Source organism: Cyprinodon variegatus, unplaced genomic scaffold (assembly GCF_000732505.1).
Source record: "Cyprinodon variegatus isolate N-32 unplaced genomic scaffold, C_variegatus-1.0 Scaffold235, whole genome shotgun sequence".
Taxonomy (NCBI): Eukaryota; Metazoa; Chordata; class Actinopteri; order Cyprinodontiformes; family Cyprinodontidae; genus Cyprinodon; species Cyprinodon variegatus.
The window spans coordinates 135,459-152,919 of NW_015150688.1; the positions used below are offsets into that span (position 1 = coordinate 135,459).

Here is a 17,461-nt window from a genome sequence, read left to right on the forward strand (position 1 = left end):
CCAGAGGCAGGCCTGAGATCCTGGACTAATCACTCCCTCTTTAACCAGATCCCTCTTGGAGAGGTGAGGGAACAGGTTAAAGGAGGGTTGTGCCACCAGCCTGGACCCTGATTAGAAGTCAAATCCAAACATCAAGTTTAATTCTGTCTTGAAGAGGGAGGAAGACATCATCAAGAAGGCAGATACTTGATGAACCTCAATGGGAACATGGGCTAGATGAGAGGCTGGGGCTGTTCTGCTCTCAGGAAGCAAAGCTCCTACATTTAGATCGAATATCCTACTTTGTCTGTCCAGCAAATCCAGAGTTTCTGTAACAGATACTACAACAGGGATCCTCCAGCTGAGACTGCTTCCATGACGACGCAACAGCTGGAGCTCCTGCCTCTGCTTGATTAAAGCCCAGCTCTTATCTGCCATCCCTCCACTGTCCTTTAACCTCCGCTCATCAGATATTCCTCCTCAGACTCCGCCCCCCTTCCATTTCATCACTGACCCTGACTGTTGGTCCTCAACTCAAACAATCCTGATCTTATTTTCCCCTCGGTCATCTTCCACGAGTGCCTGATCTGACTTATCCCTGAGTCGTCCTTATGCCGATGCTTCAGTCCACTGAGCCTCATCCCAGCAGGTCACCACAACCAGTCGGGCACATGTAGCCATTTTAGGGCCTTCACAGTTGAGCCCAGGCTTCACCTCTTACACCTGCTGCAGTTCTCCACTGGCTTTGGTCAGGTCCAGCAGAAACAATGCTGGAGAAAATGTCCAGACGAAACCGCACCCTGCTTTCTCTGGGTCTCACCTCGTTGGCCCTGACCATGTCGGTGTCGGCTTTCTGCACCTCGTACTGGTGTGAAGGGACTCATAAAGTGGTGAAACCAATCTGCCTGTCACCCGTCAAGTTGAAGAACTGTGGGAAGAACAACAGCCAGCCGTATACAACAGGTGAAGCTGGACACAAACGTTTTTTTTTGCCCCTGTTATGTCAAGTGTCTGTTTATTATCATATGATGAAGGCTCCTGACGTCATGGATGAACCAATGCTGCATTAACATATAAAACTGCAAATATATATTTATTTAAAACTGGACTTCAAATGTTGAAAGCACCCAAAATACCAAAATTCATAGTTTAAAGGACATTTTAAAGGAAATTTTATTTTAGTGAGGAAACATTTCTAAATATCCTCTAGCTAAAGAATTCGGCATGTGCTGATGATCACATAAGGAAGATTCACCTATTGTTTTTTTTTGTTTGTTTTTTTTTGGGTGGGGGGTCTAAATCATTTGTTTCCTGGAATTAAGAATCAGAAGATCTTCAGCCAATAAGCATGTTGTTTTCACATACCTCCTTTTTTCCCACATTTTTCCCATTTCAAATTTTCTAAGCAGACATCTCGCTCAATCCGAACGAAAGATGACATCCAGTCTTTGAAAAAGAACTATGACAAACCTTCAGATAGTAACTATGAGTATTAATTATCTCCACTTAAAAAAATATATCTGAGGAAAATATTCAATGTAGAGAAATCCTGTGTGAGAATTTGATATAACATATAATAAACAGAGGGTTTAATGTCTTCAGTGTTCGACTGTCAGGTTCTAATGCCTAATGATTAATTACAGGTTATATGTATATATATAATATAACCTGCAGAACTGAGCTGAAAGCGAAACTAAACAAAAGACAAACATTGTTAATTTAATTAGAAACAGGAAACCTGAACTAAAACTTTACTGATGCCCCTTTTGATTAGAGATCCCAAACATGGAAAATGTACCTCTGAACTATTCTGGTTTCATTATTCCAAACTGAAATAATTTTTAAATTGAGGGATTTTGTTTAGTCACGTACTTTATGATGCTGAAATGATATTTGTCTTCATTTTGATCTATCTGGCAGACAGCCTGAGATTTTGGTAAATCAGACTACTATTAATAACAGTTCATAACTTCATCCTCTCATAAACCTCAATAATATCTGCAGAGAACTAACCCAGAGCATAACTGCACCATCACTATGTTTAATATCACATATGATATTCATTTTTTAATGATGATTAGGCTTTCTCCCTGAAAGGAGATTTTAGCCTGGAATATAAAAAAATATTTTGAAGAAAATGTTTCTATGTTGCAAATCTACCCCTTAATCTAGACATACCTTTGGCATTTACTTAATCATATTAAGTTACTTTAACACAATTGTTTTATGCCCTACCCTGCTAACATGAAACAATTGTGTTAAAGTAACTGAATATAATAAAGTAAATGCAAAAAAAAAAAAAGTGGTTGTATATTTTTTTTCAGTGTTGTTAGATGTAGAACAAATTTTGCCAGTGCTAACCTCATTATGCCCTTTAGTCTCTTTGGAGCCTTCAAGACCAGATTCAATTTTATCTATGCATATTTATTTGATTTTTTTTTTTTTTTTTAATAACATTTGTTTTTAGACTTAAACTTCATTATCATCTTGTATACACAAAGTGTATACAAAACAATATTTCGATGCATACAGCTTTTTTACAGTAGAAGAAATGCTTGCAAATTGTCGAAGAAATGTAGCAGCCGAAGCCTTTATGGTGCCGCCATCTTGAAAATATATATATATTCAATATATTTTTGTTTCTTCTGTAGCATCATTTCTCCACTGTCTGTTTTCATTCTACCCGTTTCTGACCCTGGGAACCTTTTTGCTGTTTCTGTGAACTTTTCTTGTTTGTTGGAAGGGAGTTCTTTTAGAAACAGTCCTGTTTGCTAATCATGGCTTCCACTAAATGATGCAGAGGAAGAACATTTCAGGAAAATATTACTAAAGCTTATTGTGTGAAAATATTTAAATACAGATTTAACACAGATGTTTTTGTTTATATTATAATATAATCTTTTTTACTGTAATCCCTCTAATTATTTGTTGTAAGATAATTTTTACATGATTAACATCAAATTGAAGTTAAAATAAGCTTTTTTGATTATCTATTATAGTAAAGCATTTTTTGTACAAAAACATAACATATTAAGACGGCTTAAACTCGGTGCTAAGCTTTGAATGTGCAGTGCAGTCTAATATATATTTAGAAATCATTCTTTGATAAATATAATAAAAAGTCTGTGCTCAGTATGCAGCAGAAAGATGTCAAACTGCAGGGTGTTCTCCGTGGGACATTAATCCCCATGTTAGTCGTGTAAAAACATGTGAAGTTTCTAACCTGGTAGAGCTCAGCCATGGCTGCATGAAGCTTTACATGTAGACATTTTTCAGATAATCCCATGTAGGCTGTAATCTCACTACAGTGTGTTTAATACAGTTTAATATAGAAATCAAAGCTGACTAAAAACAGCATCTGAGAGTTTTTTTTTCCAGGGATATCAGTCAGATAAGGATTTTGTACAGTGTTTTTATATGTTTTTCTTTTTTCTTTTTCTTTACTTTAAATACTAATTTCCACCAATATTTTAAGCAATATAATCTCATGTCCAAAGGGGGAATAGCAACTAGTTATATTTACTCAGTTGCATTAACTAGATTAAATTAAAAAAAAAGTATTTTTAGGAATAGATTATTTGCACCTTAACATTTGCTTTTACATAAGTAATATTATCATGTATCGCTAACCGTTACCCTAACATCTTTAACTACTCTCCCCACTGTCAGTAACTCTACTGTAAAAAAACAAGCACATTTCAACCTAAAAATGCAGCAGACACAAGAGGATAGAACTATATCCTGTTTTGAACACCATATTTGTAGTTTTAATGTTTCTTTTATTGAGACAAAGAAATAGAAGTCAATATACAACAAAAAAAACATATTTATTGTCGCTGACGTTTGTTTATCCTATTGCATCATACATACTTTATATACTTCAAGAAATGGTTTAATATGTTATTTGTCAAAAAATTTATCATGAAAATTGTTTCTTCTTCCCCTATTTGTTTGATTCATGATCTTAAAAACATAATTTCAAATAGTACTAGTTCCTTATTAGTTTTACTCTTGTTTTAGTAGATTAATGGATGGCTACCTTGTAGTAAAGTAGATATATGTTGAAGTAGTGCTACCTTTGTTGAGTATGTTTTCTTTTTGTTTTCTACCCACCTCTGCTCATTTCTTTCTCTTTTCAACAACATGTATTTTTTTCCTCAGCCTTATTTTGAGGAGTTGCTTTTTATCACATTGATCACCTGAATTGTTCTCTGTTTCCATCCAGAGGCTCCCACCGTGGACCCTAGTAGCCCTGTGTCCAACGTGACGCTCTCTCCAAAGCAGAAAGAGGAACTGGCTCTCCTGAGGAAAAAGCAGTTGGCCAACGCCGTGCAGTATCTCTGGGAAACAGGGGAGGATAAATACATGCTGAGATACTTTCATACAGGCTTCTGGCTTTCCTGTGAAAAACACAATGAAGGTTGGTGTTGGATAACATATGATTACTGTGTCTGAACTAATTCCTATTTAAACTAAAAATATGAGAAAAACAGCGAAAGCCTCTTTTTCCTTAACCCAAAAATCCTTTAATGACTGTTCCCTGAGTTCTAGGTAAATTTTTTCTGTAGTGCACAAGTTTTATGTTTTTCAAAGCAAATGCAAAGGCTATTTTTTATGACAAGAGCTGTTCCTGAAAGGGTTTTTATCATAAAAAGGCAGCCTTAGATGATAGACATTTATACTTTAATTTTGAGGCAAACATAATCAGATTATAATATGTCTGGTTTGTTTCTAAACTAATACAATTTCAAGGGTATTCCATTTTAATACATGATATAGTGTTTAAAAGTAAGTTAAGCTGGTCTGACCCGCTCTGCCCTCAGCATTTTCTAAAACCATTGGTCAAGAAGTTTGGTCCAAAAAAAAAAAAAAAAATAGATTAAACAACATCAACTCATTAACTGTCACGTTTCTGCCACAATAAAACTTCTGTCCACCATTACTGGGGTTTATATGGCAGGATTAATAACAGCTGATTTAATCTATGCTGCTTCAGGTGTTTCAAGATCATTTTTGGTGATTTTGATGTGCACAGTTAACGGTTTCATGCATTTAAAATCTCTTTAGACAGTAGACAGGAAAAAAACAACAACATTACCAAACATACACTGAATGGCACTACAGGAAACTCTTGTGATGCATCAGAAAAGGATGCAAATAGAGCTTTAAAATAAAGAGTAATGAAATGATAAAAATAATTACATTAATTAAGCATTCCCCAATTAATATGAGTTCTGAATAATATCCAGAAATTGAATAAAGAAAGGTAAATGAATCAAATATAGATCAACATTAACCATAAATCATTCCAAAATATTCACAAAAGTAGATTTAGGCTCTTGATTAATCTTGATTATTATCATCTCTTGTTTTGTATTCCTTTTTATGGGATAAAGAAGTTCCTGGTAAACTGATATCAACCATTTCAATGTGAAGTTGAGACAGTTAATAACAGAGAGCTCATCTTAGCGCTAATTTACAAATGTGTGTTTTTAGAATCAGGTTTATTATTAAGTCACATACTTAACTTTGTTTTTTGACTTTATTAAAGGCTAATTTATATATCCTGAAATTCTGTAATTTAACAGTAAAAATGAGCATTAACATTTCTGATATGTTGTGAGATCTGTGCAGTTTACACATGAAAATATTATCTTTTATTTGAAGCATCCACACAAATCCTTAAAAGAAATGTATAATTCCATCAACTTTATTAGAAAACTGTCATAAATTGATAGAAAATGCACTTTATATGCTATTCCTGATTTGCAACTCACTTGTTAATGGAATCTGTTCAGAAGTTATTCAGAAAATATATTCTATTTACAAATCATTTACAAAATGATTGCTGAGATGTTGATGAGTGTTTTTTTTTTAAGTTTATTTGATTGGAAAATATATGAACTTTTGATATGTTCACATGTTTTGACACATAATTAGCAAACCTGGACAATAATAAAAAAAACATATTTAAATATTCATGAAAAATAGTTATATGCAGAACTTCCTGTTTTTAGGAGACGATCAGGAGGAAAAGTGTCGCAGCTTCATTGAACTGACCCCAGGGGAGACACAAGGTTGGAGCAAAACCAGTTTTTCACAGAAAATACAAAGAACACCATTTGATCAAATTGTGACACTTCTAAGTCAAATCTTAACGCAATAAAAACAGTTTATTTTCTGTTTCCATGCTTCCAGGTGTGCTGTGGCTGGCTGTTATAAGTGAGTTTATGTACATCGGCCTCCTGGCAATGGGTTTCCTCCTCATGTGTGTAGAAGCCATGTGCCTCTGTGCCAAGAAGGAGATGAGCTCCCTTAAGGTCAACGCCTACGCTGCTATGTGCACCGTCCTTTCTGGTGAATGCATAAAAAGTATTGGATTGTACATATTTATTTTAAAATCATGATTTGTATGTAGGACTGCTCAGCTGCGCAGTGAGTTGCACTGCTGCTTTGCAGCGAGAAGATTCCGGGTCTTTTTGCATGGAGTTTGCATGTTCTCCCTGTGCATGCATGGGTTCTCTCTGGGTACTCCAACTTCCTCCCACAGTCCAAAACCATGACTGTTAGGATAATTGGCTTCTCTAAATTGTCCTTAGGTGTGAGTGTTTGCTTGAATGGTTGTTTGTCCTGTTTATCTTTGTGTTGCTCTGCGATGGACTGGCGACCTGTCCAGGGTGTACCCTGCCTCTCACCCATAAGCGACCCCGCTTGGAATAGATGTGACTGAAAATGGATGGATGGATTTATTTTTAGCTTGCTGGTCAACCCAAAAAATAACTATAATGCCATGTGTTTTTAACTGGTGCTATATAGATAAACTGAATTGAATTAAAATGAATTTATTCTGTACTTAAATAAGAAGGACCTAACATGTTTTTTAGCTGTTATGCAGACATTATCAGATGTTAGGATTATCTTTATCTTTGCCTGTGTTTGTTAAGCCCAAATATTACCTACCTTTTTAGTATGGTAGATGTATTTTCTAGTTTTCCTACCCATGGTGTAAAGCCATAAAATATAGAGGCTGATGCTTTTCCCAAGCAGTTTATTTAGTTATGACAGTTCTTCTATTGGGATCAAAAGTAATCATCTCCATTATGTAAGTAAAAAGGGTTTAGAAACGAAATGGGAGCATACAGACGGTGATGATAATAGTTCTCTAGGGCCAGGCTGATAAAGAGAATTTGGGTGTGTAATCCTAAGGCAAAGATGCAGCAGGGAAAGACGAGGAGCTTTGACAGCCTCGTCGAATAATGACCCCACAGTTAACATATAGAGTCAGGAGGTATAAGTAGGAGGAGAAAGTGTTTTTCGGGGATAATTTTTCTTTTTATACCAGCTGGTGTACCAACGACCTGAGCCAACAGCTGTGTGATTCTCTGTAATTTTTCCAACCTAATTTTGAATAAATCCAGTTTAACTGTTGTTATTTTATAGTCATTTATTAGATTTATTTGTGTTATGTTGAAGAGTGGTTAAACGTAGCGAAAAAAAGAATGGGAAGGAAAGCTTCAAGGCGAAGACGCATTCAGTGGGCAGTAGCTTTCATTACAGAGAGAATGAGTTGTTTTTTGCAATATTTATCAACATATGAACATTCTCTGAGAGATGTGACAATTTTTTTTCATTTTTTTGTCTTTTTATAAGTAATCATGCAATTTATTTTTATTTGTTCTGAATGCTTTTGACAGTTTATACTGTGGACCTCTAAGCTTATAAATTAAATAAGTTTTAAGTCACTTTTTGTTCCCATCCAACCATACATCCTTCCACCTTTCTTATCCCTCTTAATTGGGTCATTGTGGTGCTGGTTTCTCCAGCAGTCTGTGGATAAAAGGCAGGGTACACCCAGACAGGTCACCAGCTCATCACAAGGCAGCATTTGCTTCCCCCCTTTTAACAAACCTCTCTCCATTTGCCACAGGCCTGATGGGGATGGTCGCCCACATGATGTACACCACAGTTTTTCAGATGACAGTGAGCATTGGACCAAAAGACTGGAGGCCACAGTCTTGGGACTATGGATGGTCTTTTGCGTGAGTCATTTTCTGTGGTATTCCTGTTTTTAATACCTTAACTGAAAGTACAGGTAAAAATAATAGATGGTTATGTTTTGTTTGCTTTTTTAAAATTCCGGCAAACTACCTATTGTTCAATACCAGCAGCGATTATAATGCCATGACGGTAAAATGCAATAATGGACGTTTAGGTAGAAGGCCTTGAAAACAATGTGTGAATACTACCCAGTTTCAGCCACAGAAAACCTCAGTTTCGGGGCTAGCTGACTCTCAGCAATAGGGATTTTTTCCAGGAGAACCTAAACTGTTAGCAGAAAAAATCTGATTTAGAATGCCTTTATTTATCATTATACAGAGCATCCAAGAGACACAGTACAACAACAAACATTAGGGGACAGATGCATAAGGTTATGACGATTGGGGCTGCCCCTGCCGTGAAAAGATAATAACAGAAAATATAGGGGGTAAATGAGAATAAAAAAATACATCCCACACTGTGCAGAATAACGTTTCATGAATACCCTTAAATTCCAGGTGTGACTCTAGAAGTTGCTTCTTTTTAAGACGGCCATATTGTATTGTCCATTCCAGTAAAACTATATGTAAAGATGTTTTCTTAAATCTTTCCATCTCTCAGGTTAGCATGGCTTTCCTTCAGCTGCTGCATGGCCGCCGCTGTTGCAACACTCAACTCCTACACTAAGACCATTATTGAGATGAAGCACAGAGCCAGGCTGAGATTGGAGGAGGCCCGAGCTGCTACCATCGCCCCCCCCTATGAGGAGGTTGTCCGAGCAGGAGGAGGCAGCCTTTACTCAGTCAGCCAGTTGGTTCAGCTTGGGCAGCAGGGCGCCCTTATGGATCCACTGTGGCCAAGAGGAGTGGGACCGGCAGTCGGACCTTTGGCATGCAGTGCTGGTGGAGCCTTGCTGGTTGGAGCTGGAGTCGGAGGCATTGGGATGGGTATGGGAGGAGCTGGACCTGGAGGAATACCAGCTATGGGGGGAGTTGTTGGAGTTGGTGTTGAAGCGGGTGGAGTTGGGATGGGAAGGGGCAGCAGTGGTGGGACAATGGGAACAATGGCAGGAGCCAAAATGGGAACAGGAAGAATGATGAACACTCACGGAGTTGTAGTTGTGGGGGGATGCACGACTGAAGGATGTACAGAGTGTGAACGAGAGATGGATGAGATAGACTACACTCTGCGGGAGGGCAGAGAGGACTCACTTTGCTAGGACTTACAAAGGATAAAGACTAGCAAACCATACATGACTTGAAAAATCACCTTATCATTTATTTGTACATAAACTGTTTTGGGATTTATAGATGTAGCTTACTGAGTTTAATTAGCACTAGTCTACATTCCCTGTTAACTACAGCCTCAGCTGAAGTTTTCTCATCAGGTCTAAAAAGTTTGCAAAGTCATTAGAGTTGTTTCGTAACATAGAACGGTCAGTTAATGAACATTTGTCAAGTCTTCCCCAGCAAGATGTTGTGAATATGCCTCAATATATTTTGCAGTATCGAAAACAGTACACTTTTTCCTTTTTATTGTAAAAGCATCAAAGAGAAAGTCAGTTAGGGCTTTAATATCTCTGAAATAACAATAACTGTGACACAACAAATCTCTCAAAGTGCAACTCATCTACGACTTCAATGGCCAAATGGTTAAGTTCTCTATAAGTTCTTTTGGTTCTTTCGTTTTACCAGAAATATGACCTGGGCCTATATTCACAAGGATTCTCAGAGTCGTCCCAGAGAGCTCATCACTTAGTCTAAAAAAATCCTTCTGTGAAACTTTTATCTTAGTGAGAAGGGATGGTTGACACTGTTGCTAGGAGTGACACTGTCTACTAAGAGCTGTGATTGGTTGGTGGTTGGAAGTAAAAAAGAATTTAATAAAACAAGCCAATCTTGAGCGGATAAAAAAATGTGTAAATCACAATGATGAATCTTATCAAAGTTGTATTAATTATTTCATATATTGGATAAAAAGGTGGTGAAAAGCAAACTGGACAGGGGAGTAGTGTCTGTTGGCGCAGCTGAAGAAGGAAAATAGAGGAGCTGAAGGTTAATTTGGATCATAAAACCGTAGACTTGAAATACAGAATAGAGTTGATCAATACATTATTCTTCCTGCTTTCACCTGTTTCACCTACATCTTTTTCATGGGTGTTGTAGGCGACCATAATTATGCTATGGCTGCTTACATTACCATGTACAACACAGCAAATATTTCATTATTCAACACAGTTACATCTCCCTCTTATGTACAGTATATTGTATTTATATTGTTGTACTTTTACATCTATCTGAATATTGTCTTTGACTTGTTCCATTTTTTAAAAGATTTTATTTTTTGAAATCATGTTTGTATATTTTTTACTTTTTATTCTTAGGCAAAGATTTTTTTACATCATTTCTTCTTAAAATGATCTTATTGTGTCATTGAAACTTTGACTGATTCTGCTACTGTAAAATAGCTATAATTACCCTATGGGGATGATAATGTTGATCTTATCTCCAATCATAATTTTATGATTGTTATAGAGGTTTGTGCTCGTTTAATCTGCTTCTCTGGTGGATTATCCCAACAATTCTCACTGTTTCCAACAACTTCTCCTAAAGCACCATAAAGGTCTTCATCCTTTCTTTATATTTTTCATGATCTAAGCTTTGTTAGGGCCAAAGGTACTTTCTTATTAACTTTCTTGCTAGCAATGAAAAGTTCTAGAAAGTCAATGAGAATTCAAAGCGTTTTCTGATTTTTTCTGGAAATGGCATTACATGGAGCTATTTTATCATTAAGATTCTTTGTGAATATGGGCCCTAGTCTTCACTAATATTTATAATACGGTAATTAAAATATAACCTCAAGTGTATTAAACCAAGCAACCAAAGTATCAGACTTTAATTGAAAATAATTCATAATATTTTATATTTTAGAAACTTTCCAAAACCGGCTCATACTCATAAGTGAACATTTGCACGTAATTCTTTTAACACCTATTTGAGGCTGAATACCAACTAGTCACACTGGAGATTACACAGCACTTTTTAAAGGCTATTCATGACATTTCAATATATTGTTGCTAGAATTATAGAAAACTGAACCAGTTTACTTTTCTTGTTGAAACATTTATTGGGGAAAAAAAAACTCCTCAGGGTAATAAATGTTAATTATGTCAATTTTAGCCATAGTTGCTGTTCGAAAGTACTTTCTGAAAATGGCACAAACTGGACACATTGACAGTGGGGCAAGATACCTTTTATAAAGGTAAATTTACTGCTCATCTGCATAGAAATGACTCAGTGAAGCTGGTTTAAGTGTTGGATAAGAATGCTTTCTCCTCCTCATTGATGGTTCTTTTATGAATATGTGAGAAGACCAGTGGTCAGACCCAGAACCAGCTGGTTTGAGAAAAACTTGGTATTACTCAGAAAGAGCTGAAGAGTCTCAAATATTCTCAAACCGTGTCTCAGGGTTGCTCCTAAACCAAATCTCAGATAACTGTCTGAAATCAAACACCCCCGAAAACAAAGATATTTTCATCTTTTGTCATTTAGATCTATATAATTATAGCTGCCATACCAAAAGAACAACTACATCCACTGTTTTGCCAATTCAATCTTCTTTCCTGCCTCCTCCTCCTTGTCCTTTAATTGTTGGACTAATATTTCTGTCAACTCGTCATGTATTCTAGCATTGCGCAATGTTTGCTATGTGCTTCTGAGAAAGTGGAAAAGTCTATTGAGGAATACTAGAAAAAAGTGAGATGACAGAAGCAGAGGTTTTTAGACAGATGTTTTTAGATGTTGAGCAGAAGATTATGTCAGTAATCTCTACCAGTCATGGAAATAAGAGAGAGAGTGCGAGAGGGATTGACTCAATGCAGGCAGTGAGGCGGAGATAAACTGAACCCCGAGGTTATTGAATGCCTCTGTATAAGGAGAGTAATTAAAAATGTAATTTAAGAGGTTAGATAATTCAGCAGTTATGCAACTGCAACCATATGGACAGTAACCTTAACAGCCCGATGTTCGAAGCAGTGTGTTACCAAAAATTTTACTACAATAAAAATTTATACATTTTCCTAAATGACTATTTACCAGCGATGATATAAGACATTATTCTTAGAACATGGATGGAGGATTTGTAAACCTTTAAAAAAAATTTACCTTTTCACATTGTAAACAACAGGAAGTAAAAAAGATATATATTTCGAATCCTCATTTTATTAAAACTTTATTGTTTACATTTATTCCATATATTACAAAGGAACATCTAGGACCAACACCACTTTCCATATTAATCACTTAAACATCAAACATGTAAAACTGTGCCCCATGGTTAAGCAAAAATGGTAAAAGACTAATTTGGCTAAAGCAGTAAAACAGTATTGCATGTTGGTCAAGGTTTACAAAGAATAGCAATGTTATTATTTACTGGTACAGTGAAAACATTATAGCAAAACAAACCTTCATTATATCCTTTTTATTTGCTCTAAACTACTGGCTGCATCAAAATTCATAATAAAATCACGTATATCATGTATTTTATTCACTGTAAAGACCTTGTGCTGAATGGGTCCTGGGATATCTCTGTCTATCAAGTAGTAGAAAGACAGCAGGTTATAGATATCTGCTGGAAAGCATATTCACAAAGTTATTTTACCATCAATGTAATCTGCTTGCATCACATTCCACTCCCCAGATTTTCATCTTTTAAACTACAAACAACTTGGACAGCACACATGCACAGGACACAAGCATGAAACCAAGCAGGAGGTCAGGTTTCAGTATTTTGTAAGGGGCAGTATACACGGCCTATTTGTTTATGCTGTGTGAGGATACCATCAGGTGCCACTGCATCTACAGATTGACCCAGAGAGAGAGCGATGGATCGGTCAGACTGAGGTTATTTTAAAGGCTCATACTGAATCAAACGGAGGGCGTCTTCATTTTGCAACAAGCCCTTGATGAATTCTCCCTCTGCAACTCGGTCTGAAGAGGACAAGATAAAAAAGATTACAAACAATTATACAATGAATTATGCTCGCTTCATTGATTATACATAGTTATAATTAGATCAATAATTAAAAAGAGCCAAATTCCTTTAGAACAAGATAAAAAACACAGAAAAAAACAAACATGTAACTATTAGTTTTGCCTAGAACATGTTTTGTTATTTGCAAGGAACAGGGAGTTGGTAGAACGTCTACAATTTGCAAATGACAGTGTGGGGAATTATTCACACTGTCTTATTCAAACTGTCTTTTATCCTGTTCTAGAATCTCTTTCTCTAATCTAATCTCTAAATTTCAGTTTAACTGACTGAGGTTGGCAGGATGAGGGGTTCCGTAAAAATTAAAAAATATCCACTGGACTTGGTTTCCAAGATTCCAAGATTTAAAGACGTTTCGCTGCCTCTCCAGGAAGCTTTCTCAATTCAAATGTCTGACAATGACATTTCAATTGAGAAAGCTTCCTGGAGAGGTGGCGAAACGTCTTCAAATCTTAGAAACCAAGTCCAAAGGATATTTTTTTGAATTTTTATGGAATAACTATGACCTGGATGATTGAGAACCTTCATCAGCAGGATGAGGGGTCTGCCAGGGGCCCTATGTATGCAAGAAGTACCCCTGTACATTAATTCCACTACTTATTAGCATTTCAATGTATTAAATTCCCCTTTTAAATGCAAAACAACAACAAAATAATAAAGATAACATTTGGTCTTTTTTAGATAGTAATCTGAAGCTATCTGACATATTTTACTTTTGCTAAAATCTGAAACTTATTTGCTATTTTTAGCAATGTTTTAGTGAAAACATTTGCATACTCAAGAAAATTACAACAAAGTCTAATTTACAATAATTAGACACTCCTTTTTCTGACTGCTAAATTGTTTTGTTAGTGTGACATATACTGCCAGACAGATAAAAATGTCAAAGCTTGAAGATTTTCTTACATCTGTTGATCACCATAATATTACTTGATCTTACCGTTGTCTTCCTTATTAAAGACTTTCCAGAGTTTGTTTGCCCTCTTTTCTGGTGTGTTTTCATCCTCAGGTAGATCTTCCACTTCATCTTTTGGTATCAGCTTGAAAATCGACTGTTAGAAAAAAGGAAAGGTTGAATAAATTGTGTCAATTAAAATATTTTATCCATGTTTCTTCACATTTTTATCATGTTCCAAGTCAGGTCGCTAAAATTTTATGTGATTCATGTAATAATAAATGAAGAGGAATTAAGCATCTACCCTCCTTAACAAAATACTTGCTAAGGAGTTACTAAGAGTTTAAAGTATTTCTACTAGTAGGTATGAAAGTGTTTAAAGAATATGAAATGCTGCAAGATTTCATAACATTTTCTAGAAAAGATCAAAAGTTACCATTTCTCAAACAATTTTTTTTAGATAAATTCATAAAAGTGTTTATAAAGTAATTCATTTAAAGAGCCACATCTCTAATACAGAAAAATATTGTACCGTATTTATGCAGATTTAAGAAAACAAATTTTAGCAGTTTTGTTAAAAAAAGAAAATACTACCAATTTTTTATTTAAAAAAATTACTATTGTTAAAAGGGAAATGAATTATAAAATTACACATAGAAGCCCTTAAAAAAACATGTAGGCTCTTTATTCTACAGAGGAAAAGTTCTACTCTTTTTTTTTCCACAGGTTAATTTTTCATTACTCGTTATACAATCCTCCTTTCTTTTTTGTTAGTTTTTTGTTGTATGTTTTAAAAGAATAATTGTAGATTGTAGAGAAAGTTTAGTGCAACATACAGCATCACAAATTAATTTATCACAAATTATTGAGATAGAAGTCAAAAATTTCCTTCCACGCCTCGAAACAGCAAAGTAACATTTTTTTTTTGGATGATAAACAATAAAAGTGAAACATACGTTTAAGACTTGATTGATTTTATTCAATTTTAGACTTTTGTGAATTTACACTGAGAAGTGAATCCATTTAGTGTTACTTTACTGTCCTCTGACTCCTGACTAATCTTAACCTGTTTAACGGCATGAATAAAAGATTAATCCTAAAAGAACGTTACCTAACTAGAGAAAGGCCCTGGCTTTCAAGCTGAAAATAGGTTAGGGAACTGACTTCTTGCCAGATATTTAAAAAGAGTTTGTTGAATTTAGGAATCTTTAAATTAAAAGAAGAACATTAAGAAAAAAAAACATGTTTTTGCAGATTTTGTTTTAAATAAATGTTCTTGCAGTTTAATGTACTTTTATTTTTAAATAATGTTGGTCTGTTATTCATCAAAACAGGTTTTTTTCAATCAGTTTACTCCTCTAATTTGAGGTTTTTCTAGGATATGTTTTTCGTCTTTTATAGGTAAAACAAGAAAAGTCAAGGGGTAAGATCATGCTAATAGCCAGTAGCCAGTTATTTATTCTACTTCATGGTACTTAACTCCATAGTGTCTAGAAAGATGAGATAATAGCATCATTTTTGTATCTACTGTTTCAGGACCTGAAAACATGTCAGCTATCTATGTCAAACTCTATGCTGACGATGCGCTTTTCTCTATACATAGACCCAAAAACTCACCGTGCAGATTTCTGTGACCTCTGACTTGGTGATGTATCCATTCTTGTCCACATCAAAAAGTGAGAATGCCCATTCCAGTTTGCTGGTGGTCTTCCCTGTTGCCGTCATGTGGAGGGCAATGATGTACTCCTTGAAGTCCAGCGTGCCGTCGTCATTAGTGTCGAAGGAGCGGAAGACATGCTGGGCGTAAGTGTTGGCATCGCTGTCCGGGAAAAACTTGCGGTAGATGTTCTGAAATTCTTCTTTTGAGATGCGGCCTGATGGGCACTGCTTCTTGAAGTTTTCATACCACTGGACAATCTCAGTCTCTGTGAATTTGGTACTGAGTTTCAGGTCCTCAAGGATCTCCTTCGATACAGCTCCGCTCTTGCTGTTACCCATAACTGCTAGTGTTGGAAATCTCTAGGAGATATCTGTGCTTAATTGGCAGCCCTTAAATAATTTATAATTCTTGGCAATTTCAATCTCAGTATTATCCCAGTGTTTTTTCGAAGAGGTAAAATGAGGACAACTTCTAAGTGACAGTTGTAATTTTCTTCTCTGTGGCGCTGTAGGTCTGCTGTTGACTCGCAGACGCAAATGCTGTGAAAAGAGCAGAAGGCATTTGGTAAGCTTATTAAGCCTACGAGTAGATCCACTAAGAGGTGTCAAGGACATTTTATCGTAGGTCAAATCTCGAATGCCTGTTTTTCATTCAGTTAAATGTTCCCCTGACGGTAATGAGGTTTTAGAATCAAATCAGGTAAAATGAGAAAAATTCTACGAGAAGAGACTGAAGCAATTATAATGCCCCATAGAATCTAACATGTAGTGTCCTGTATATTAAAGTATTTTCCTAAAGTGTGTTGTGTTATTATTTCTTCTTTGGGCCAGATTATATGGGCCAAGGAAGGATTTTTTTCACAAAAAACAAAAACCTGAAGAAACGGGAAAGAGCCTTGGGATCTACAGACGCTGGTAATCCTGCTGCCATAATCCAGAATGACAAACGACTTGGAGTGACCTGATGCACAGCGTTTAAAGCTGTTAGAGATGCAGCAGGGATAAAGAAGGCAGAAACAAGTCTGCTAATATAGAAAATAAAAAAACTAAATAAAAAAAAATGATTTCTACTACATTTGGTTTGGTTATAGTTGATACAACCAAATATATGTTGGTTTAAGAGCAAATCCTGAAACTTGATTCCGATTTCTATTAATTTTCTGGTTGCTGCTCTTCAAGTTTTACTACACATTGATGTATAGAAGCTTTATATGTAAAGGAAATCTAAATCACATTAAATTAGCCAAATACACCTGCAGGACAGCAGAAGGATGACCCTTCGGTCTTCCTCCCAGATCTTTGAAATGTGTGAATACTGTTGATGTTGTTTGTCATTAAAAGGGTTGCAACAATTTCTACTTCTTTCTTTGCACTTTCAGTATGGTGATGTCGATCTATTCCCCAAGTTTAGAGAATTGTCCAATGACTTATTATTGGTGGTTTTGTAACTGTTCAATTTAAACCTTGTTTTTCGGTTTTCTAAAAAGAATTAAAGCACGTGTTTCAGTGGTATTTTAGGCTCACTGATTACAAACAATGTCCCATCTGAATATTAACTTTTCTGGGATTTAATCAATTATTTATGAATGACCAGAGACCTGTTGTGGGTGTACCGAGCCATAGACTTCACCCATAGACTGCTAGCACTGGGCACCAGCCTCCATGACTCTGACAGACCGGTAATAGAGGATGGATGGAGGGTTTAGTTCATCTCTAAGTGATATTACCAGGTTAAACAAGATATAGTTTTAATGAAAATTAAACTTTACCCTTTCTGATTGGTCACACAAATTATATCTGCATCATAATTGAAATAAATATGTTTTACTATTTCTGTGTAGG

The 17,461-nt window shown here is 35.8% G+C and overlaps 2 protein-coding genes across 2 annotated transcripts; one reads left to right on the forward strand and one right to left on the reverse strand.

Moving 5' to 3' along the window:
* The first annotated feature begins 746 nt into the window (after window positions 1-746).
* LOC107088997 (germ cell-specific gene 1-like protein) lies at window positions 747-9,308 on the forward strand. Its single transcript, XM_015381498.1, has 6 exons — window positions 747-942; window positions 4,205-4,399; window positions 5,997-6,056; window positions 6,178-6,336; window positions 7,907-8,018; window positions 8,638-9,308. The coding sequence occupies exons 1-6, from the start codon at window positions 747-749 to the stop codon at window positions 9,233-9,235; spliced, it is 1,320 nt and encodes a 439-aa protein (XP_015236984.1). The 3' UTR covers window positions 9,236-9,308.
* A 2,950-nt stretch (window positions 9,309-12,258) lies between these two features.
* Window positions 12,259-16,153, reverse strand: LOC107089009 (recoverin-like). Its single transcript, XM_015381512.1, has 3 exons — window positions 15,578-16,153; window positions 14,006-14,117; window positions 12,259-13,004 (listed from the first exon to the last, which is right to left on the reverse strand). Exons 1-3 carry the CDS (start codon window positions 15,956-15,958, stop codon window positions 12,919-12,921), a joined length of 579 nt encoding a protein of 192 aa, XP_015236998.1. The 5' UTR covers window positions 15,959-16,153; the 3' UTR covers window positions 12,259-12,918.
* Between the last annotated feature and the right edge of the window lie 1,308 nt (window positions 16,154-17,461).